This window comes from Orbicella faveolata, unplaced genomic scaffold (genome assembly GCF_042242905.1).
Source record: "Orbicella faveolata isolate gen_17 unplaced genomic scaffold, um_ofav_v1 contig_24, whole genome shotgun sequence".
Taxonomy (NCBI): Eukaryota; Metazoa; Cnidaria; class Anthozoa; order Scleractinia; family Merulinidae; genus Orbicella; species Orbicella faveolata.
Genome location: NW_028301552.1, coordinates 24,881,501 through 24,906,591, shown reverse-complemented (window position 1 = coordinate 24,906,591; position 25,091 = coordinate 24,881,501). Strand labels below are relative to the sequence as shown.

The window sequence follows — 25,091 nt, the reverse complement described above, 5'->3', positions numbered from 1 at the left end:
AACTTTGCATGGTAAATAGTGTAAGTAGTAGATTAAAAATATTGTATCGTATTTTATCATAAGTAGAGTAAGTATTAAGGTATCATGGTAGGTGGATTTTTACGAAAAATGCAAAAAATCTTTAATTGGCTGTTCAAATTGAGAAGACTGAGATGAATATTTTGCAAAAAGAATAGGGGAAAGAGCTTTTTTACTTTTTAAGTTAAAGCAAAAAAACTATTTTTGAAAATTATCAACCCCTTAGAGCGCGTTGACACCTCCAATTCACCACCAGTTGTCACAAGTAACGCGAATTGCGGTTGATATTTCATTTGCGCATGCGAACTGTTCTTGATCTGGTTGTTTCATTGCAAGTTGGCTTCCGTTCTTGTCAAATTTTCTTTATGTCAGAACGAAAAATTCTTGCCCAGTTTCGTCTTCGAAGAGGCCGAAGACGCAGAAATCTGGTGGAACCCACAGGTTCAGCGTCAAACAAGATCTTTAGCTCTGAGCGACCGTGGGTCACAGTGTAACCAAGAAGAATGGTTGAAGGAACTCGAGGACACTAGTCCCGCCAATGAAGCTAAAGGACAAAATACAACAAGTGCTAGTCGCAAGAAATTGTTGTAGAATGGACGCGATTCCAAAACTTCCACAATGAGAGAGTCAAGCGCAGATGTAGATGTTGACAATGTAGACCTCGAGATTTCCTCTTTTTCATGCTTTTTGGCTTTACGAGGCATGGTTTCAAAAAATGTCTGGAGAACGAAGGAGCCTAAACTTAAGCAACACAATACCAATGCCGCCGATGAAATCTTTCAAGTAAAAGAAATCACAGCAGCTTAACTTGTAGTTTGTCCCTTCTCGGACGACTTCACTGCGATGCGGGTTTCCACGCCAGAATATTAGTTGTCTGTTTATTTCAAGTTGTCATAAGTACCCATTGTTGTGGTAAACTGACCCATGCCGACATCTGTCAGTGCGGAGGGGATTTTTAACACCTATTCATACAAATCTCATAAAAGGTTTTTCGTGTTTTTCTCGATAAAATAAAACTGCATATAAGGATGAACATTTTTAGTTCGTTTACGCGCGTCTTCCAATGGAATTGGCTGAAAATCGGCAGGTATGTTCTAGGATACCTCCTTCGAAAAACCGTGTCGGGCTTTGTTTAATTTCGCTTCCGTTTCAAAGTTATGGCCTCTTTTGTAGAAGGAAACGTCCGCATTAAAAATATCAAAGTTTAAGAGGGTGTAGAAAAAAAAACCAAACCACATCTGGAAAATCGCAGACACGATTTTTGAGGGTGATGTGTGAGAAAACATTTCCGATGTAAATCGCGCCACTCCGATAATTCATGTGCAGAAGCGAACCAGTTTAAGTGAAGCAGTGTTTCTGGGTATTTCTTTTAATATCACTGCGACAATATTTTTTTAGAAAATTTCAAAGATATGATTGTATTCGATAACTATTAAGCTTTCAAAAAATGTATAGGTTGACGGGGTTTTCTTTCAAAGCGCCAGCATAAGAGTGCGATTTCCAAACACTGTCAATCCACCTACCATGATACCTTAAGTGTCGTATTGTAAGTAGAGTAAGTACAATGTAAGTAATTATGTGTTTTGCAATGAAATAAAATAAAAAATAATAATACAATTAGGTAAGCCAGAGTGCTATTAGATGGTAACAATACCAATTCAACACTTTTGTTCAAACTAGAGACTGTCAAACTTAAACTCATGAAATGGATAATCACTACAGCAATGCTATAAAAGGGGCTTTGTCATGCCTTAGTTTAGTCTATTTTCTTAAGTTTTGCCAAAAAATACTATCCAGGAAGATTAATGTTAGCAAAGAAATTACTTTTATGGATTTAAATTTAAAAACCGTTTCTTCATTATAAACAAATATTTGTCCTGAGTATTATAATTAAAGGTGACAAACAAATAAGATCAACTTTGAAAACTGCTCAGTCTAACAGTTTTCCAAAAGCCCAAATCGCAATCCATTTTAGTCTTGTTCAATTTTTGTCCATCCACACCTTCTTTCAGATTTGTTGTGTTATTGAAATGTTCCTTCACTCTTTTAAGTGGTTATAATTATATTTCACTCAATTTGGTGGCAATTTTCTTATCTCTAAAATTTGTGACACAGTTCCTTTAATGGGACCTACCATACCATCATAATTTTACCTGTGACCACTGCGGTCCTTCAGCAATGTTTCTGGATTCACACACATGGAGAATATTGCCTGTAAACAAATTGACACGTAGAGTAAACACCCTTGAATAAAGGTCCAGTAATATGGGCAACATTTTCCTACAACCCATCTTGCAACATTGTTGCATTGCAAGTTGAAACCCATTGTTGCGCTTATTAGCACATTTGTGATCAATATTACCAGGATTATCCTTATACCGGGCCTTAATAATGCACAATTTATAAATCTTCTTCAACTGGAGGGATTGAAGGGCAATACTGTCACTGGGGCCACCTGGTAAAGTTGTTAATATTGGGAAATGTTCACCCTGTCATAAGCTTGATCAGGAGTTCCAGGTTCAAATCCCAGACTATGAGAATTGTTACATTTGTTTTTCCTTTCATGTTTCCTTTCACTTTTTCCCTTGTTTGATTGATGCATGCATTCCTAATGATAAACTATTTCCTGCAGTTATCTCAGTGTTCATTTTGTATCTTTAAATAATCTGAAGCTTTTGATCATTGGCAATTCACCTAGTAAATAAAACTTAAATTATTTTGATTTTAAACTCAAAATATGCTAGCCTGACAGAAGTATTTTCTCGCACCCTGCATTACCACCAGTGTTACACAGATTTACAAAGTAAAGGCCATGGCAATCTGTCCTTACTTAACAAGTAAAGAAGCGTAAGCCGTGTATTATACTGTGATAAAACATGATGAGCATTTGAGAACATGAGGGAAATGTAGAAAACATGAGCCTCAAGAGGTAATGTGGCGAAAAACAATAAAACACGCTTTTTCTACGTTTTATACTCTGATAAAACAAGGGTTTTCGACCAATCAGAGCATGTGCTGGGTTCTATCTATATTACAAAACCGCATAATGTGAGTCCATATTCGTAACTTGTGTCCTAGTGCAGTCAGTTGATATGATCAGTCAGCTTTCAATGACCTGGCTCGCCAGTTACAGCTTAAATTAAAAAAAAAACAGTCACAAAACATACCTTCTAAACGATTCACAAAAAAGACGCTTCACCACCACTGACTTTGGCATGCAAGCAACTGTGGCTTTATGCACTGGTCAGCAGATTTTGTTAAAAAAAAAGAAATTGAAGGACAGAAGGAAGAAGCAAGTGTAGGAGTGAAAGTCAATGTCCTACCTATACTCAAAAAACAACATTTGCTGAGTAAAAGTTACTTGCTACCAAAACTGATAAATCTTCTTGAAACAGCAGCACAACTACTTGCCCGACTCCAGATGATGATTTTATCACATGGGAGGATAGACTGATGATGGGAGCAGGTGTAAGCCTCAAGGAAACCTGTTCAGTGACAAGGTTGTTGGCTTCTCCCTAGTCTATCATAATGAGAGGGACATGGAACGTAAAACAATGTACACCTGTACAGGATAATGAAAACAGCAGTTGTAACAAGAGAGATTAGGAAGAATGGCATCCATGTACTGTACTGGGAGATGGGCTGGTTTTGGATGAATGAAGATGCAAATAAGTGAAACTCTGTAGTCGGAAGAGAAGATGATACACACTGACTGATGTCATGACGTTAAGTAAGAAATTGAGTGACTGTTGACACCCGCTTTCAGTGTTATGTGCATAGCAAACATTTTACGACCATCTTTCAACATGCTATGTAACCAGGCCTGCCATGCAAAACATGTGATCAAGGTGAAAAGATCGTAAACATGGCAGATTCAGAGGCAGATGCCCAGTTTATTATTGCTATGAATATATCCCAGCTTCCATTTCCAGATGAAGTTATGGAGACTAGTAGAGAAGTTGTGTTGTTTACCAAAACTGCAAATGGAAAAGTGATTGGACAGCCGCTAAGTTTTAACCATCTGATCACAAGAGATCCAAGAGAGATGAAATGCAGCATCAAACAGGTCTTGGGCGATTCACTGGAACCTTGCAGCATTGATGAGATCGTATTGGACAACATTTATTACATTACAAAACAGTCCAAGGCGAGTTCATTATTTTTAATTGTTAATAACAGTGGGATGGAGCAGTTATTGGTTGAATACCTCTCAAGAATTAAAAATGGTCATGAATCCAGTGTTCCGATACACTTGGCTGTGGACTGGCACTTCCATGGTCAGTTTGTTCATTTTTCCCTTTGCTCAATAGCCCGTTTCACTACCATCCCAATTTGTGATAAATGGTCTTTGGTATAAACCTGCTAAGCAGTTTTATAAAATGCTGTACATGTCTTGTTATAGGGCTTGCGACATCAATGCGGTGTGGTCGCTGGAGTGAATCTCTCTTCCAATCAAGTGGATGGCTCTGTGATAACAATCCATGACATACCTCAAGATGTTAGTTTGGATGAACTAAAGAAACATGTAAGAATGAAAGTTCCTGGGGCCTGCTTAAACCAGGTTTCTTTTGGATGAATTCCAAAGGAAAGCAGTTTCATGTTCGTAACAGTGATCAAGATTTATCTAAAGCCAAACATGCAGGTGCATAGTGTATGTGGCTTGCTGTTTTTGTTAATTCAGGTATGGATCCAGTTCAAGCACCTCATGTTTATTCTCCATTTGGCCAAAATTACTTTCATGCACATCAGTTATGGACGGAGGAACACAACTAATTTACAGATTATGAGTGGGAATGGTGAACACGGTCAGTAAACCCATACTTTTCGATTTCATTTAATAAATTAAAGTTCTTTTACCATGGAATCTGTTTTATAACATCCAGGGCCTGTTCAAAGAAACAAAATGAAAGTTGGCTTTGGTGCAAACTAATCAAGTGATCAAGTTGAATCCACATTCTTTTGTGTGCACATACTATCCAGTCAGAGGATGAAAACAGCCAACATCAGTTCTAAAATGTGGTAACAGTTTTGGGCTTCTAGATATCCATAGTTGAAAAAGAAGGCTTCTGCTTGATCAGGTGTGATCACTCTGGTGTTTTGCGATGATTTTCATTCATTTTAAATTCATTCATTTTTTTTCATTCATTTTAAATTCAATAACACACTGAACAAATGTGACAATTTAGCTCTTCACACCAACTTTGTAACTTGATACTTTTGTTTTCCTCGCAAAGGTATGTAACATGAAACTCTTGTTTTCTCCAAAACACATGGAGGATGAGCTTGTTTTGGGGGGATAAAAGAAAGTTAAATATCTGATGAAGAAATGGAAGAGAAACAATTTTGTTTTTTCTCAAAACACAAATTTTTTCACAGATGAACAAGAACTAATTTAATTATCAGATAGTCACAGAATACCACTTTCTTTTTCTGTTTCCACCTTTGTTAACAATAAAACAATTCAAAATTAATACACAACAATATCAATTGATACCACTGGGAAGCATTTCAATGAGAAGTATTGAAGGTAAACAGTGCTACTTGAACGAGTCTCCTCAAAGACTGATTAAATTAATTTGCGCTTTCATTAGGTGCCACAGAGTCTGCAGCAATATTTGAGCACTTTCATGGTTTCCTTTGTCACAAATTTACAATTTACAGAATATTAAAGCCAGTAACTCGCAAACGTTTTGGTCTCTCTTACAGACGCAGTTAAGGCAAGAAATAAATAAGCCACTAAAGAAAAACTTCACATTTCCCTTCTCTATTTAAACCCTGACAAACATACTATTGTAGTTTGAAAACACCAGATGATATTTGTTGAACCGACCTAACTGTGGGTAATTCTAAAAGATACGTCTAACTTTTGCACTAAAAAGGGACAAGTGGTGGTACCTAGTACCTGACATTACTGACATAAAAAACCACGTGGAAACGTAGTATATAACACTTACGAGAGTGGAACATATAACGATACGAGAGTGGAACAGCCTGGCCAATGAAACAGTAAATGCACCAAACTTGACGGCCTTCAAGAAAAGCCTGCCGCCTGACCAAGGCCAAACCAAACTACATTGACTTTGACTTTATTATTATTATTATCATCATTATTGCTATTATTATTATTATTATTATTTAGTTTTTATTATAGCATTTTAGCCTTATTTTAATTTGTAGTTTTTTATTTATACGCTCACTAGAATCTTCAGAATTGAAGGAGGTGAGTCGCCCAGGAAGAAGAGAAGAAGGGTACAATGCTGGAACGCATGCCTCTTACATGTTGGGTTCTACCGTAAAGAAAACTACTCAACATTTGTGTGTTATCCCGTATGCAATGTATCCTCCACCTAATGTATAGAAGACACAAACACTAACTAATCTGTGCATAAGTTTAGAGCAAATTGGTTGTTTTTAAGAGAATAGTACCACACGGAGAGCAAGGGGTTACATGAAACAAATACATAGCTCTGCAATGTTTACTCCTAACTGATGTAGATATAACACATTTTACATAGGGTACACGTGTACCTTTCCCAGCTCACCCCCACCATTTCCTTGTTTCTAGACTAATTAATTAATTGAAATTAATTAATTAAACAAACATTAAAGTTTACAACTCAGCGCATTAGCAGCAGGCAGCCCCCAAAAGCATCCCAATAGTGCATTCTGCACTAAAAAGGACTTGTTTCTCAGATATAAAGATGATGGAGTTTGAATGTAGATAATGAAGTTAATTTCTGAGTTATTTTTTTGGAAAAAAATACCTCTTAGTCGGCGTGTCGGGTATGTCATGGACAGGTCAATGCATGAGTGAGTGAGTGAGTGAGTGAGTGAGAGATGTATGTATGTCACACCAATCAGATTGGATCTAATACATAAACAGCCAATCAAATTTCTTGTTGTAAAGGTAAATGGAATGTGAGGAGATTTGATCCCGACAGAGTTCAGAACGGCCATATTTATTCTTCTATAAAAGAGGAGGAAGTATTCATATATTGGGTTTACTTTGACATTTTCTGTGGGTTAGGCTCAGAGGATTTTGAGGCTTGAAACAGTTCATGAGTTAGTAGTATGCAAATGAACGAGATATTTTCATGTTTAGTTACAAAGGTAACTTGATACTTTTGTTTTTCACAAGCAGTAAATTAAATTAGAGGTGACGAATCGCCGCTTCTAGTTCTTAGGACATGTTTTAGAGGAGACGAGACTATTTAGATTTGAAACAGTTCTAACGTTTACAATAGTAAGTCCAGGTAATGAGTGCTTCGTTCTTGTTGCATGCAAATATAACAAGATATTTTTATTTTTTAGTTACAAAGGATAATTTTACACTCTTGTTTTTCACAAGAGAGTAAATTCAATTAGAGCTGACGAAGCATCACCACTCTTTCCCACGAGCTGTTTGCTATCTTTAGTTACAATTGGTAACTTGACACTTTCGTTTTTCACATGGGAGTAAATTCAGTTACAGCTGACAAGTTATCGGCTATTGTTTCCAGGATATTAAACAAAAAAGAAACTTTCATTTCTGGACGGTTTTTACGTCTCTGCATAGCAGTTTAATAGTTTTATTTGATGACATTCATTTCAGTCCGATATTTTTAAAGGTAAAAAGTATGAAAACTGCTCAAATGTTTTTTTGAAGACTGCGTGGCACCAAGTTAAAGAGCAATTTAATTAAATCAGTCTTTCAACGTTTCAGAGAGGTTTTTTTCTCTTTCTTTCTATTTTTGGTGAAGCAGTGTTGTGTTGTGTTGTGTAAAAGGGTAAACTTACGACTTGTATAAAATGCGAAAAGGTCTCGTATTTAACTTGAGTATTTTTGAGCAAAAATTCCTCTTGGGGCTGGAAGGGCTATGTGATCGGTGAGTGAGGGAGTTATTCATGTGCACGTGTCACACCAATCACAGTGTGGGTTGTATCAAAGAACGAATCAAACTGCCTGTTAGAAAATAAGATGGTATCTACATTAATCTGGAGAGGTGTCAGATTACTGTGGTTTGTTCAGTCAAACATTTTATGGCTTACTATTTAGCTATCTTACCATGACCAATGTAACATCGCATGTACATCATAAATTCCCAGTTTCTTTCTTGCTGTACATTGCAACCAAAAAAACTTGTCAAAGTAACCAGATCATTACTGTAAACAGCTCCCTGAATGCTCCTATCTCCGGCACTTCACAAAAAGATAACTCTTGCATGCCTTGCGTGCCTATGTTTATGACTAACCAAACTGATTTACATAATTTGCATTTTTTTAAATGAAGGCTGGTTAGCATCTCAGTGACACCTTGCTTTTCTTAACCAGGTCAAGAGCCAGAGCCATGCAGTACTTTGGGTTTTGTTGTGCAACATCTCTGTGGTTTTTAAGCCAGCTCATGCCTGTTCCAAAACTTTCTTCAAATGGATTAAGGGCTGAGGAATAAGGGCTACAAAAAATTGCAAGATAACAGTTAATCATTTATTTTGGAAGATTTGATCTGTATGTTGAAATTTCTTCCTTGTATTGTAAAATTACACATTAAACTGCTATTGGCATCATAATAGTTGGTGGGAGTAGCCAATACATTGATTCTCACTGTAAGCATAAGAAGACTTGCAAATAAGCATGTGAAGAACAGGGGCATGGCCAAGATTTTTCAAAGCAGGGTGACACTGTATCCCCTTGTAAAATAAGGAACGGGATCTTGGCGGGATTCTGCCATGATCCTGCTGGGATCCCAGTGAGATTTTGGCCGCCGGGATTTTTATTCTTGGCATCCAAAACCTCGTTAGGATCCTGCCTTTATTCTCGCCAAGATTCTCGCTGGGAAGCAAAAATATTTGTGGTCAAAATCTTACCGTAATCCTACCACGAATCTCACCAAGAAGCAAATTCACGGTGGCCAAAATCTTGGCACGATCTTGCTGGGAATCTTGGCAAAATTTTGGACATGTTGCCAGTAATTCCTTTTGGAACCATCCTCTTTAAAATAAAGGTTAAAGCTTCCCAGTGTTTACTTGCTTCAGAGTAGTTAAAATACGGACAAAACTAACTTAATTAATTAAAAACGTACTTACACATATAGACGTACAGCGGTTAGATGACAGTGACACAGAAAAACGTTGGCAACGATTTAAGAATGAGAAATTCCGGCCAAATTCATGGTGAAAAGTTTGAAGTTTAAAAACAGCTGGATAGCAAGATAAACAGACTGATAAATGACTACTCAAAGCAACATGATTTAATTAATTAACTTAGAGAAAATTTAGTCACAGTTGTTTGGTTCGCAAAAAGATAAAATGCCTAAGCTCATGTACACAAATTGGCATAAGCATAAGCACAAGCACAAACATAAGCATAATGAATATTCACACTTGTTGCATAAGCAGAAGAAAGTGACATAAACAAGCCCAATGAGTTCCAGAATGAAGCTGCGGGAGTATGAAATGAGCCATAACGGGACAAATTTCAAAAGCATCTTTCACGGCTTGTGTAACTTCAACAGTGCCTGTGCCAGATACTTTTTTTACCCTCGATTATCTTCTTTGTGGAAGAGTGTCTTGGCTTCATCTCTTGTGACAGGGCAATTTATTGATGTGAAAACTTGCATTGTGCACTTTATATCTTAAATTTCAGATGACCTTGTTCAAGAACACGGCTGAATAATGTTCACTTACCTTAATGCTCACTTGTAAATATGCGAGTCATAATAAAGTTGTTGTTGTTGTAAGTTGTTACCAGTACTAACACCAACTGCTTCTGCAACATCTTTCCAGCAAAGCTTTTTTTCATTTGTATTCTTGAAATCATCTGAGCATTTGTCGTAGAGGTAGGGATAATTGCAAACTACCTTGGCAAGAAAACAGTATTCTCAGACGCCATTTTGGACTGTGGAGTAGCATTGGACACTATTATCTTGAATATCTGCGGGCATCAAACACAGCTGCTTCCTTGGGATTTTGCTTATGCTTATGTTACACTCAGTTTACACACTTATTTTAGCGACATAAGGCTAAGCATAAGCGTAGGAAAATGGAAATGATTCCTTTTTCCTTATGCTTATGTCACTCCCGGTTTACACTGCTTATGCTCATGCTTATGTTTATGCCCGTGCTTGTGCTCATGTCGCGGTGTAAACCAGGCTTTATGCCAAAAAGAAATGTGAATGTGAATATTCTTTTGCTCACTTTAACATTTTTCGATATCTGCACATAACAATTTTTTGTAGTAAAAGAAAGTCATTACAGAAATGGCAATGAAAGGGAAACTAACCTTTTACTCAAGCGAAGAAGATAACATGATAACATCCATGGTTTGACGTCACACACCTAGCACGCAATCTACAACAACTTCAACAAAACAGCTTTTCCCTCTAGAAAGGTCCTCGCTGAAGCTTCGAAGTAAACAAACCAGGCAAACAAACAATTTTACAGCTCTTTTCTAATGTGGCTTTTTTAGCGGCACTCGAAGGAGCCCTCAAACTTTCCCAAAGGTTTTCTCCCCTTCTCGCATGATGGCATGGGCTATGTCCCACATGATTTTAGTCAGCCGATCGTATTACTGGGTTAACGACCTTAATGACCTTGCTGATTCCAGTGGCAAGTTTGCTATTTGTGTGGCCTTTGGGAAGATCTTCACCAAAAAGATTTGCCAAATGCTGTCACAAGTAAATTTTCAAGGCCAAGTGAGCGTTTATATTACAGGCAATTTTTGGAGTTTGCCATTGGAAGATTATTGCTTCAGTGATGGTCACGGGATGCCCGAGAGCAGAGAGGTAATCCTACCTATGGACTTGTAATTAAAATCCTGCAGAAATTAAAAAAAGAAGGTACACACACAAAAGTGACCAAAGATCTTATCTTTCTTCTATAAACCATAAAGCATGTTCAGAGCACTCAGTTAGTCGTTGCCATTAAAAGCTCCAATTGTCTAGACACAAGCAGCATGTTTACGGCTCGTTTTCGACAAGCCAAACTGTAAAATTGAGTCGTAATAAATATTAAACTTTATCTAGATATGGCTCACGATAGTTTTAGAGTGGCACTTGCTTCCAGGATCAAATCTCAAGATCAGGTTTAATGCACCCTTGCTAGGATTTCTGTTTCGGCCACGAGAATGTGCGACTTCTTGGGGGGAATTTCTACGCAAGCACTTTTCTTGGCAACAGTTTAGTTCTCGCTGGGAATGCTACTAATATTTTGCTTGCCAGCAAGATTCTCGCCAGTATCCTGGGGGAGTTTTTTTCCTTGGTGGGATACCCACGAGTACATATTTGTCAGCAGGATTCTTGCCAAGATACATGGTGAGAATTTTTCCCGGGAAGGATCCCGCTGGTAAAATGGGCCACCTAAGCGGGATCCCAGCGGGATCCTGGTGAGTGCCAGGAATCTTGGTGTGATCCAGGTATCTATTTTACAAGGGTCAAAGTGAGGGTACTCACCAGATTGTCATGGCATTTTGCCACCTGTTGTAGGTCGTTTGCCTAAAAAAGGCTCACAAAAGGGGGGTTATGGGCATCCCATGACCCCCTTTAGTCATGCCCTTGAAAAAATGCAAAATTGTTGCTTAAATTATCAAATAATTGTCATCGTGCAATTCTCAGAAGTTCAGTTATTGACCTGATTTTTAATTGTTGATTTTTATAATAATAATTATTATGAAAATCAGATGAAAAAACCCATCTTCAACTTGTTATTGAACCACTAGATATGGCCTGGCAAGCCTTTTTGGACTAATTTTTGTTACACAGTTCAACTCATGGAAGAAATACAACAATGCCTCCTCTTTCTCTGATCATCCTTATACCCTCATTGGAGTCACGAATATGAGCATTATCCATTACAACAACAGAGTGGGGTTCTCCCAGTGCAAATCCCCCCACATGTGGCAATATGAAGTGATATAGAGCAAAAATGAAGTCAGCCGTCACAAATGTCTTTTGAATAGTGTGAGTAGTGACAACTTCTTTTACACCCATGGCAGAAACCCAAGTATATCTTTCTTCCCTGACATAATAACCAATGTTAGTAAGGAGGCTACCACAAGGAGATCTGCCCATTGTTCTCTGTAACAAATAAAAAAGAATAAGTTGGCATCACAAAGCATCATACAAATTTTGCTTGAATACAAAAAAAGGCATGCCTGGTAATAGCTTAGGCAGCTACTTTTTCCAGGAAGGTAGTAGGTGTCTTTATATTTGATAAAGATTTGACTGCTCTTTAGACCTCTTTTACCTCAATTTTCTCATCTAAAACAAAATAAAATTTGAATTAAACTATAAAGAGCTTGCATCAAAAATAATTACGGTGTTATCAATTTCCTCTGGATCTAGTGATGTACACTAATCATCCTGAAAATCCCAATTAAGTAAATGTAATATTTCTTAAAACCTTGCGGTTTTCATCTTTCATTTAATAAATTGAAACCGTTGTAACACAAAACCTCTATATGCAGCAAGGTGAGAGTCACCTTTTGTGCATTTAAATTCGGTTGTTATGTAATAGTATATGTTGGCCCATGTCATGTTTCGCTGAATGTTTGCATAAAAGTAAAAAAAGATAACTCCTTGCATCGTGAACTTGGGCGCCTGTGATGAAATAACTCTTCCTGTGACATCGTGAAACCAATGAATATAAATATTCATAAATAAACAATTCTGGTTTTGTTACTGCCATTCTCCTTATCAGGGAATTGCCACAATCTGTGTTGAAAGAGATAGTGCTACTAGGTATCCTTCAGTCTTGATAGCACTGAAAAATGCCTTCGAAAACTTGAGTAGCACGATTTGATACTCACAAGACAGCACTCTTTGTCTTTCCCTTCTCATTGCATGCTTTACATTCTTGGTCCTCTCATACAATACTCTTATGTTGGAAACAAAGCGTTTTGAAACAAATAGCCTTCGTTGAGTTTCCTTGATTGAAGAACCATAAATATACCAATGATATATCACCTGCCAACGCAAATCCTCCGACAGATCCTTCACCATTTTCCAATTTGGACAGGTTGAACAAACGAGCATATTCAGGCCTGGTTACACAGTATGTCGAAAGATCGTAAGTCAAAAGATGATCGTAAAATGTTGCTTATGTACATAACTCTGAAAGCAGGTGTTCTCTCTTAGTCACCAGTGAATGATTCAATCATCACAGCAAAGTTAAACTCATTCAATATCAGGAACTACCACTGTTTAAGTGTATGCCCCAATAAATGATGCAAAGAATGTCTTCACTTTTATGAGCAGGTGAAACCCATCATTGACAAAACAAAAACACAAACCAAACACAATATAGTGCTCTTGATAGAGGGCTCGAATGCAAAGGTCAGGGAACAGCAAGATGACAAAGAAGAAGTGGTATGCCATCACAGACTGCACAGGAAAAGGTCACAAAATGGGGAGGGCTTTGTCAAGCTATGTCCAAACAACAATATGGTCATCACAACAACCCTCTTTCCCACAAAGACATCCACAAGCACAAATAGGTATCGCTTCCAGTTAGATCTTTGTACAATTTTTGAATAAGTCAGGTTGAGCTAAATGTACTAACATGTGTACATTCGCTTAAAGAGGTTGTCATATTTAGGATAAAAGGAATTTGAAAATTAAATGTTTTCCATTTTTGCATAACTTGGAACACTGGTAACAGTTTACCATGCCTTGTATGTCTGGCTAGCTGCCCTGCTAACGATTACATTGGTTACACTCATTCACTTTACCAACTAACCTGATCGTGGTAGGCTTCTAGGAGACCCTGTCTATCTTCTGTGTCATAGACCTTAAAATACCTATACGAGACAAACAACTAAGTGCTTATTTTCCTGCAAAGGATGCCACAGGTTGGAATACATGGTTTAAAACTATAAATCAATCCAAAACATAAAAATCAGCTTTAAAGTAACGAATGAAACAAGAAAGAATTGTACAAAGAAAAAAAGGTGACAAGAGTAAACAAGAACATGAAAACATCAAAATAGGATGGAACAAACATACACAAACAGCATGCCTCCACATGTACAAAATAGCTCTAATCTGATTGCAGTAGATGTGAGTCTCATTTTAGACAATTACTTTTCTTTATGTAATGCAATAAATGCTTGTAAAAATTAAAATAGCAAGTGACTAGAGCTGTTATTTTATTTCTTAACTAGCTAATCAACATTAGAACACTTATGCAGAGGAGAGCTTAAGTAATAAATAAAAACACAGGTGCATTGTTGTTGCTGCTACTGTTGATAGTGATCATAGCTCTAAATCGGAAATGTACATGTAGAGTCAAAGCAGCAGTACAAGCATCCATATGCAACACATGGTGATCTGACACCTGATATACTGTATATATTCATCCATAGTTGATTGACATTTACATTGTACTTCAACACATATTGAATGCTTTTGAGAGACATGGGCACTTCTGGCAGATAGACAGTCTGCTTTACATCCCTGTCATGGGTTTAAACAGACCAGCTGGGGTTTGATACTTGCTCAACTGTACCACCCCATCTCATGCTCAGCCTGACCCAGCCGAAAAAAATACTTTTCAATACAACTACCACTTTTTAGAGTGCATTTTGAGAAAAAATGTCGGCTCATACACATTCAGCAGTATATGTATGTCCCCAAAATGCTAATAAAGAAATTTTTTAATAGGCAAGGAAAATAACTGATATCTTCAGAATGGCTTTATGTTGTAAAGATATGTATTTAATACTGGTACATGTAGAAATGGTTAACTGCTTTGGAATCACGTGAGCCACAAAGACAATCATACACAATGCTTTAGAGCCACTAACACTATCAACAAACAGCAAATTTCCATGAAAAAAAACCACTAAACTTTAAAACCGTGGTTATTTCTCCATACAATGCATATTGCAGCACAATATGCATATTATCTGTTACTTGAATTGGTTTAGCTCATATCCACCTGCTCTAACATTTGTTTCATAATAGAAGAAAGGAAGTACAACTTATTTTTATTTGCAGAAGAAAACTGTTTGTAACTTAAAGAGCACACCTGCAGCATTCCTTTACTAACCCTTATTGAACATCAATAAACAATTGAATAATTATGGTTATTTTTAATAACAGCATAATTCTAACTTTTACTCAACTTCACAAAAGCAAAGATTATCACTAATCTGTTGTAATCGGGATGCTTTCCACTGTGTTTAAAAGAAAAGAAATACATACTGCTCAAGGAATTTTAGTACCAAGTCTTTAATTGCAGGATCACCAAGGAAACTTTCCTAAAAATAAAAAATAAATGTCACTCAATAACCCCCCACAATATATATTGCATACACAGGGTAACAAGCATTTGCTTGTGGTGTATTGGTAAGTAACTACCCCTAGGGATATGTGGTTGTTTTTTTGAAAGGAAGCCCCCAAAAGTTTAGACACAGCCTAAGGCCCCTGGTGGAAATTTCTCCCCTTCAACCAAAAAGGCCCATACTGCTGGAGTTAATCCTAATTTATGTAGCATTAGGCAACTAGGAGTATTTCTACTTCCCCAAGGGGAGTTGCTTTCACCCCAGCATTTAGTTTTCCACTACCCATTTATGCAGACAGGTACTGTAAAGAGTCTTGACAGAGAACACAATGCAAAATGAAATGAAAATGAATGAAGTAATGATTAAGGTAAAAAACCCAATCTAAGTGATACAACAGCAAACACATGGCCCAACATGTCCGCCAACAGTCAACCAAAAGTGCACCAGCAGTCATTTCATTGGCTCAACAATAAGCATTGTGATTGGCTGCTTTTCTGGAATGGTAATTGGTTTAATGAAAGAGAGTTTGATCCTAAGTTAATCTACACGTGATACCGGAATTAGGATCGGAGGCATAGGGAAGACCATGGAGATTGATGACTCCAAGTTTAGTACCGAGAGGAAGTACATAAGAAGGTGAGTCTTGGAAGCTCCCTGAGTGTATGGTATAATGGAGTGAGGATCACGCAATGTGACCCTCTTCCGTGTTCCTGACTGAACTAGATTAATGCTCGTGCATCATCTTATCATTATGCACATCTTTCCTGGACTGTCACCTACTCTGATAAATCCACTCTGCACATACCATTGAATGCATGTGGACCTTGCTCAAGAAGAAGTAGAAGTGGATATGTGATACCCTGTACTAATACATACATACAGAGGCATAGGGAAGATGGTGGAGAAGACTGTGGAGAAAACCTTGGAGATTAATGACTCCAAGTTAAGTGCCAAGAGGAAGTATATGAAAAGGAGAGCCTTGGAAGCTCCCTGAGTGTATGGTATAATGGAGTGAGGATCACGCAATGTGACCCTCTTCCGTGTTCCTGACTGAACTAGAGTAATGCTTGCGCATCATCTTATCACTATGCACATCTTTCCTGGACTGTCACCTACTCTGATAAGTCCACTCTACACATACCACCCAACCAGCTAGGATACATCTACTGTCGGTGAATAACTCTAGGAACTTTGTTGATTCTGAAAGTGGTGCACACACCAATACCATTGAAGGCATGTGGGCCTCGCTCAATAAGAAGTAAAAGTGGATATGTGGTACCCTGTACTAATACATACCGGTACCCAGTTTCTTAGATGAGTTCACTTGGTTCGGGGACTTCGGAAGAGAGAGAGCATTCAAGCAGCTGCTGGAAGACATCACTGAATAGTTTACCCTGCAGTAAAACTGCAAATCTGTAGTGTGATGGTGGCGTATCACCTGATGTGTTGGCTGATGTGTTGGCCAATGCATTTGGTGGGATCAGATTCTTTATCTTTACCAAAATAACTTAATTTACGTGTCAAAATACTTAAGCACCCATGCTAACTGGAGACATAATAAACAATTGATGTAATTATGTATATACAACAATAAAAGAAACTCCTACAAAACGTCTGTTGGAATACTCTATGAACTACAAAGAAAACAATCAAGTTACCTACATTCATTACACATTGAGTGTCTCAATTCAGTTTTCATACACTGAAGATGGCATAAGCTACACATTGTATGTCAAAACTTGTTGTATGATGCTTTTTAAATATTCTACTTTCTTTCTATAGAGCTAAATCTGAGTGAAAGGATGATATAAGTTGGAAACTATTACTAAATAGGGCCATTTGGTTGAATTAACACATTGAACCTTACCTAGAGATCTCAAATAGTGTTATTTTGTGCTGAAAGCAATGGAATAGTTATCATGTTTAAGAGTTAGGTCTTCAAAATGCTTTAGCTACAAAACAAGTAGGGTGCCCACCCCAAAGTTTTTGGGTTTCTGACATGAGTTGGTTGTTATCTGTAAAAATTTGCATGTACTAAACATAAGAAGATTTTGGCATGAGCATCCTTAATTGAAGAAAATACTATATTTGGAAAAGGAATTGTTAATACAGCTATCACAACAATGCATTGCCTTTGATGAAGGAAGAGATTCTTCAGAAGGAAGGTCAAATCCTATCGGAGGGGGAAGTTCATGGCCATCCTACAGAGAAAAGAGAATGTGACCTGTCAGTAACCTCATCGCCTGATGGCCTGTGAGACATAGTAACATTGTTAACATAAACCTCACTGCCTGATGGCCTCTGAGACATAGTAACATTGTTAACATAAACCTCATCGCCTGATGGCCTGTGACACAGTAACATTGTTAACATAAACCTCACTGCCTGATGGCCTGTGAGAGATAGTAACATTGTTAACATAAACCTCATTGCCTGATGGCTTGTGAGAGATAGTAACATTGTTAACATAAACCTCATTGCCTGATGGCCTGTGAGAGATAGTAACATTGTTAACATAAACCTCATTGCCTGATGGCCTGTGAGAGATAGTAACATTGTTAACATAAACCTCACTGCCTGATGGCCTGTGAGACACAGTAACATTGTCAATATAAACCTCACTGCCTGATGGCTTGAGAGACATGGTAACATTGTTAACATAAACCTCATCGCCTGATGGCCTGTGACACATAGTAACATTGTTAACATAAACCTCACTGCCTGATGGCCTGTGAGATATAGTAACATTGTTAACATAAACCTCATTGCCTGATGGCCTGTGAGACACAGTAACATTGTTAACATAAACCTCACTGCCTGATGGCCTGTGAGAAATAGTAACATTGTTAACATAAACCTCACTGCCTGATGGCCTGTGAAACATAGTAACATTGTTAACATAAACCTCACTGCCTGATGAAACTAGCAGTAAACACTTGAAATATTGGGATGTACATCTCAAAGCATGTAGATCATGAGACAAACTCTTTTCTTATACCTCCCAACTCAAATACGTTTTCCGATTGGAGGAGAACGTGTCATGTGTTGTGGGCCAAAACTCACTAACTCCCTGGGGTGAACAAAACTCACTAACTCCCTAGGGAAACAACACCTTGAACTTTAGACTTGCAAGTGATCAGGTTGTGCTCCTTGAAACTGCAGCAAATTTGTGAGCCAGCCAGCATCAAGCAAACAATTTCTTCGCAGTTTTTTCTATTTCTGAGTTAGGAGGTGTAACAAAACACTCAATGACTGGTCCTGTAGGAAACAGTGAGTTTTGTTTCCCCTCAACCCTCAATGTTCCCCTCGGCTTCCCCTTGGGGAGCACTGAGGGTCAAGGGGAACCAAAACTCACTGTTTCCCTTGGGGCCAGTCATTAAGTGCTTAATCTCCCATGATATACAGTGACAACCTTTTTCTCGACATAGCCTCTGTATTGCTCTATAAATTTTGGACTATACAATCATGTTAAGGAGTTGAACTGTCTAGTTTTATTAGTAACAAAAGGAAAGCATTAAAGGGAAAAAAATCATAAGTCTTGTATGCTCAAAACAAGGTAAGAAGTTTATCTTAACTTAAGTTCCTCTCTTGCCCTCTTTCCCTCTTGTCTTGTCTGGAATGAATCATCTGTTTCATAATTATCATACTACCTCAACATCAAATGAATTTAAAAAACCCTCTGGAAATAACCCGTAAGTCACACATGTCAATCATCATCCACTGGGAAATTGACGGGTTTGCTAATAGATATTTGTAATCCAAAAGGATCAGTTGCTGTGTGGCAGAGTTAACAGTTAAAAAGTTGTAAATAGTAATAATGCAATGCCAAATGAAAAATGATGTTTGTAGCAGACGTTTCGGGCCTAGCCCTTCCTCAGTGCTAATAAAGCACTTTGATTTCTTTCCTGGACATTACAGAAAGTCACTGCATTGCTATAATGACCATTGTATTTAAATTTGCTTGTTTCAAAAGCTTGCCATTTTTAAGTGAAGTTGGCAAACCACCTCAGTTACTGTTACAAATAATAATTTTAGTCAGCTATATGTTTTGGTTCAATCATGGTAAAAACCTTCCACCCATCCGCATGTCTGAGATGAGCTGTTTTAAGCTCAGACAATTAAAACCCACAAAGTACTCATCTGAGTGGATGAGTAAAATCTACTGTGTCAAACATTTTCTTTTCTCAGCCTTTTAAGATTGGGAGTTTATAGCTTGCATAGAATCAATTATTGAGAAGTAACTTGCTGCCAATGCATTCGTTGCACTGTCATATGCTATTGTTCAAGAAATGCTGACCGTATTTAAAAAATTCCATGTTCTTCCTCGTAGCTGATGGCATTCCTCCATGCATGTCATATTCCATTGCAAAATTAGCATATAGAGTTAGCCTGAATTTTATCAGACTTGATTGAATTTTTACATAAGAAAATACTTATGTGTTAATTCATAATAGGTTTTGGTTGCAGAGAAAATGAAAGTTTATAGAGGAAACAGTTTCAAGCAAATAAGCGAACAATGAACATGGCAATGTGAAGCATCACTGTTTATTTCCGTGACAATAATGATCATCATTAACCTCAAATACTTGGCTGCATGACATTCAGGGTTCTCCTTATCACGCGGTAAGCGGTAAAATTTACCGCTTGTAAGAGCACCTATTACCACCTGCAAACGCTCAGAAGTCATAAAAAAATATGCATTTACGGTGAGCTAATCTGGCAAGAAAGTAATAGATGAAAAAAGAAACAGTGCACTGTTATAGATCTACATGTTCTTTATTTAGCTAACACTGACTGGTACCTTTCAAATTTTGAAGCGAGTGATTTTTCGTGGGCTTTCTACTAAACCTCATGACATTCGTCAGTTCTCTTTATGTGCAAATGTTGTCACGAAGTCACGAAGAGTAGCAGGTAAGCTTTACAATCATTTTAGGGCTAGACAAAACAAAGCTTATGCACTAGCGACAAAAAAGCAGCGATTGCCAGAAATAACCACCTTGACAGCTCTACATTTGCCGGCTTTGTAGCGAACATGTGGGTACAAAGCCAGTCTTCATCGTGAAATTCTACTTGAAATGTATTCCAGACAATGGTTTGAAAGAAGCCTTGAAAATAAAATCCTTTGACAGCGTAAAAGTTCTGAATTTGAGATGATTAGAACATGAATTCAGCAATTTGAAGTGATGCGATTTCGTAGCGATGCAATTCGAAGTGGACATCGTTACCTAGCGGATTTTCCAGTGATATGCTATGTAAGTGACACCAAAGATATCACAAGAACCATTTTATGTTATAAGCAGTTTGGAAAGGGCATAGTCAGAATAAAATGCTTTTAAACAAAATTTTACTTTGTTTTACGCAACCTCTGAACCTAAAGGTGGATTGTTCACATTATGAATTTTTCGATGGAGAATTTTTGATAGGTGCGATGTACTGTATGTTTTAAGAAATGACAAAGTTGAGAATGACCAGCCGTCTGAAGCTGCAAATGTGCCCTTGCGATCAACAGAAGAGCGAGTGATGACTGAACCACCCTTGACCGATAAATCAGTAGAAACATCCAAGTCAGTTAGTGCATCACCTCCAGAAGATGACAACCAATTACCACCCAAAGATATGACACCGTCAAAATTGCCATTAGAAGCAGCATCAGAATTAAAAACATTTAAACCCTCTCGCATTTCAGAAAAGCAGCATTTAGGCATTCTGGAAGACGCTTTTGGTAGTAGCCAACCCCATGGTTTACACCTTCATATACTATGTGCAAATAACAGCTGAAGTTGCTATCTTTCAATGAAATAAGCAGGCAGTTGCCATCAAAGCCCCATGTTTTCAAGCATGACTGGATCGATGATGACATTGTATTCTGCTGTAAAAGTAGTGTATGATGGCTGGCATTTGCATGTAAAGAGGGCGATGGAATGCTTTGTTGTCTTTGTAAAAAAAGCATATTAAAACAGGCAAAAATGTGAAATGTGCTACTGCGCCTGGTACACGTTACAGGAAGGCCGCAATATCAGAGCATAGCAATTCAGAAGAACACAAGCAGTCAGTAAGGCTACGGAGAGTAAAAAGAAAATTTGATTGTGGGAAGGTCATTTTTATACTTAGAGGGACAGCGCTGATGTTAGCTCAACCAACGTGGTGCATAAATTCAAATTGTCACTTATCCTTTGCAGAAAGTCCAACATTAACCAAGTGCTTTACCAGTTTGAAAAGGTCCCTTACCTGTTGTGCTGAAAACTAGGGAGAACCCTGGACATTTGGTTATACCATTTGCTACTTAAGCGCCGAATAAATTAGGGGTTTTTTGGCACCCTATTTCAATCAAAAACCAACCATGAATTACTGTTAAGGACTTAAGCTTTAATTTTCTTGTTTGGTTCTCTATATAAGTTCGTACTGTAACAGACTAACAACATTGTTCAGTATTTTAGTTCACTTTTACTGCAGTTGTTGATAAAGTGATATGCAGATAAAGTGGTATGTTTCAGTACTGTGTTATTGTTTAGGTAGTAGGCAACATATTGTTTGTCATATATTTGCATGAGTGAATTTTACATTTGGACAACCAAAACCTGGAAAGTACCTGTCCGATGGACAAGTGAAATGGAAAAAAAATGTTAATTGCAAATATACTATTGAACGAAAAATGTGTGTATAAGTTCGTACTGTAACAGACTAACAACATTGTTCAGTATTTTAGTTCACTTTTACTGCAGTTGTTGATAAAGTGATATGCAGATAAAGTGGTATGTTTCAGTACTGTGTTATTGTTTAGGTAGTAGGCAACATATTGTTTGTCATATATTTGCATATGAGTGAATTTTACATTTGGACAACCAAAACCTGGAAAGTACCTGTCTGATGGACAAGTGAAATGGAAAAAAAATGTTAATTGCAAATATACTATTGAACGAAAAATGTGTGCATAGTCTTTCACAACTTTTATTTATTTATCCTTCATCAAGAAAAGTAATTTGGCAAGGAGTGTTTCCACATAATTGAAACAATGTGTAAGATATGGTTGAATTTTACATGTAATCTGGATCTTGCATCAAACTTCTTGTTTTGTTTGCAAGCAACATTGAATTACATGTTTGCAGATTGCTGGTTTATGATTGGAATAAAACCCGAGTTCAAACTGTCACTTTTACAGCCTGAGACCACAATTATGTGTTGGTGAAACTTGGAGAAGCACTTATGAGAGGTACAAGTGTGCATTTGAAAAATGAAAGGGTGCTCGAAAAATCCACTGTCAAAGCAAACAAGTGTAAAATGCAAGCATAATGCTACCTAAAGTAAACAGGAGCACAGTTTCACTTCTTTTTCGGGGGAATAAAATTCGACCTGACTTGATCTGACCCTTATTGACAATTAATTCTTGTGATTTATCATTTATCATTTATCATTTAAATGTACATAATAATTATGTTTACACGAGGTTCTAAAGAAAGAGCTACGCTATGGGTATACCATATCTAAATGGCTAGTTTGGTCTCTGAAAATAAAGCAGGTTAGACGAAAAACCATAAAGGGTATTTTGACCAATTGCGCCATTTTTAGACGTCCAAGCAAGAACTTCGATTTCGTAGGCATCTTCATAAACATATTTCGACATGTTTCATAACAAAAATTATTCGTAGACATCATGTATTCTACACTTAAGAGCAGTTTGCTCTAAGGATCAACTAAGGATAGACAAGATAGAAAAAAGTGTTTTCCCAAACATTGCCAGAATAAAGGCCTGAGTGAACCAGTACTAAAAGTATAAGTTTCAGGTCATTTGGATTAAATTTTTTTCTTGTATTTTGCACTCGTGGAGACCTAAATTGACACCAAAAATCGGGCATTTGTCAGAAGCGCATGTTTAAAAAGTGAACACTTTCTAGGAAATAAAAAGACCTTATTTCCTCTGCTTATTAACAGTGGAAAATTTACATTAAAGTTTTTCTCCTGAAAACCATGGCAGTTTCAGCAAAACACAGAGCAAAAGCACCGAGCCATGTCACACGACAGTAACATAACATAGTGTTGGCCTGGAGGGACTGGGTGGTTCGGAGGAAGGGCAGCAGCGCAGAGGTGGTTTCTCGCACCTTAACGTTTTGATGGGCGAGTTCATTTCTATGATATGTCTTATGATCATAAAACTAATGGTGAGCGTTCTTATGCCGCTGCTGTACCATCGCTGTGGAATCCTCTACCCCACTCTGTCATAGATTATACATCACTTGACACTTTAAAACGTATACTCAAAAAGCATTTTTTCTTGAGTGCTTACTATGGAGGCTGATTTTTTATTGTTTCATTCTGGTTTTACAGTTTTTAAATTTAGACAATTTTAGATAGTTTTGGTAAGTTTTAAGATAATTTTTGGCAAATTTTTAAATCTGTAAAGCACTGTTGAATCACCGGGAAACAGCGCTATATAAATGTGCTATTATTATTGTCATGGTCATTATCCTTATCGTTATCATTATCGTGATATGTTGAGATCTGTTAGTAGATGGCAGATGTAACTTTGGAAGTGGAATGTTCATGGCACAAATTTTCACTGTGTTAATTGGACTCACTGATTTAAGATTGCTTCGGTATTAGAACATCAAAGAAAAAGACGAATCCACTCATAGCAAAAAGATTTATGGATTTATCGATATGGCATGTGTGTGTGTGACCACTCCCAAAATGTTGTCACCACAAATTCAATTGGCTGATTTGGGTGGCACCGTCATTCTTGAGCAACTGAGCTGGGTAGACTTGTTCTTACAAGCTCCTTTATAAAAGTTTGTATATGGCCTTAATTACATGGCACAAAGGGTAGATAAGTTTAAAAAGAAAGACCCATATAAGGAGAACCCGATCGTCTTGGAGAAGTGAGTCAATATTGTCTGAGGAACATTCTCTTTCCCTGCTGGGAAAGGAAGTCAAATCAAAAGACCACATGGAGTTGGAGTTGGGAAGTGAAACCGATGATGCTGTCACGATGCTTGAGGTGGTTAAAAAGTAATACTCTAGATTATTGACCATGTTTCCGTTTATTTGGACCTGCTTCCCTCCAGGTGCTTCTTAAAGTTTTTGAAATATTAGTCAAGGTGGCACAAGTCTCCATTCAAGCTGTGTTGTGTCAGAGAAATTTGAAGGTAGAACAGGAAAACCCATTTTATTTGCAATTGCACTCTTGGGAATTTTGTCATTTTTCAAGGAATACTTATTACAACATGTTTTGCAAACACAGCCAGAGTTTACAGAAGGGATACACTTTTTGATTGCATCATTGACAATGCTTGTTAGTTTTGTAACCAAGAGAACACTCTGTTTATACCACAATCGATCACAGATAAAGCATGAATAAATTGGTCCCTCTGAACCTTGAGCATGGAATCTATTAGAAAGACTTTCCAAACTCTGAGCATTCACAACACCAACATTTTGCTTCTTAGACTTCTTTTTTTCCAGTCTTATAGCTTTCTGTTCCTTGGTCTCATTAGCATAGATCTGCTTCTTATAGAGAGAGTGATTTTCAAGACAAGTGTGCTTGAGTTCTGGGGTTTCATGTAGTAGTTGTTCTCTTTGTTTAGAGGCTAATATGGACACCCTCTCATCAGTAGTTCAAAAAGAAGCAAAAATGCTTGATGACCTCAAGAGCAAAGTGTACAAAGAATTTGAATGTGCAAGATATTAGCCATAGCAGCAGCATTCTGAATTCCTTTATTCCATTGACCAATTAATGAGTTCGCTACACATTGCTTTCCTTGGTTTTCACCAAAAATGTTAGATTACGAGAAAGGAGTACGGATAGTTTTACTAGCATCAATATT

General features: G+C 37.4%; 1 protein-coding gene and 2 pseudogenes across 4 annotated transcripts in view; 1 reads left to right on the top strand and 2 right to left on the bottom strand.

Moving 5' to 3' along the window:
• The window catches only part of LOC110054723 (nuclear RNA export factor 1-like), a 257,937-nt gene that overhangs the window by 95,920 nt on the left and 136,926 nt on the right, over positions 1–25,091 (bottom strand). For all 4 annotated transcript variants that reach the window (XR_016208186.1, XM_089292876.1, XM_089292877.1 and 1 more), the window contains 4 exons: positions 17,406–17,474; positions 15,194–15,249; positions 13,728–13,788; positions 2,172–2,230 (listed from right to left, as the gene is read on the bottom strand). Coding sequence is in view for 3 of the 4 variants with exons in the window: in XM_089292876.1 (XP_089149002.1) it covers positions 2,172–2,230; positions 13,728–13,788; positions 15,194–15,249; positions 17,406–17,474 (245 nt within the window). In the remaining variant the exon portion in view is untranslated. The remainder of the gene's footprint in view (positions 1–2,171; positions 2,231–13,727; positions 13,789–15,193; positions 15,250–17,405; positions 17,475–25,091) is intronic.
• LOC149111011 (uncharacterized) lies at positions 2,596–13,717 on the bottom strand (annotated as a pseudogene).
• Positions 16,169–16,676, top strand: LOC149111010 (uncharacterized; annotated as a pseudogene).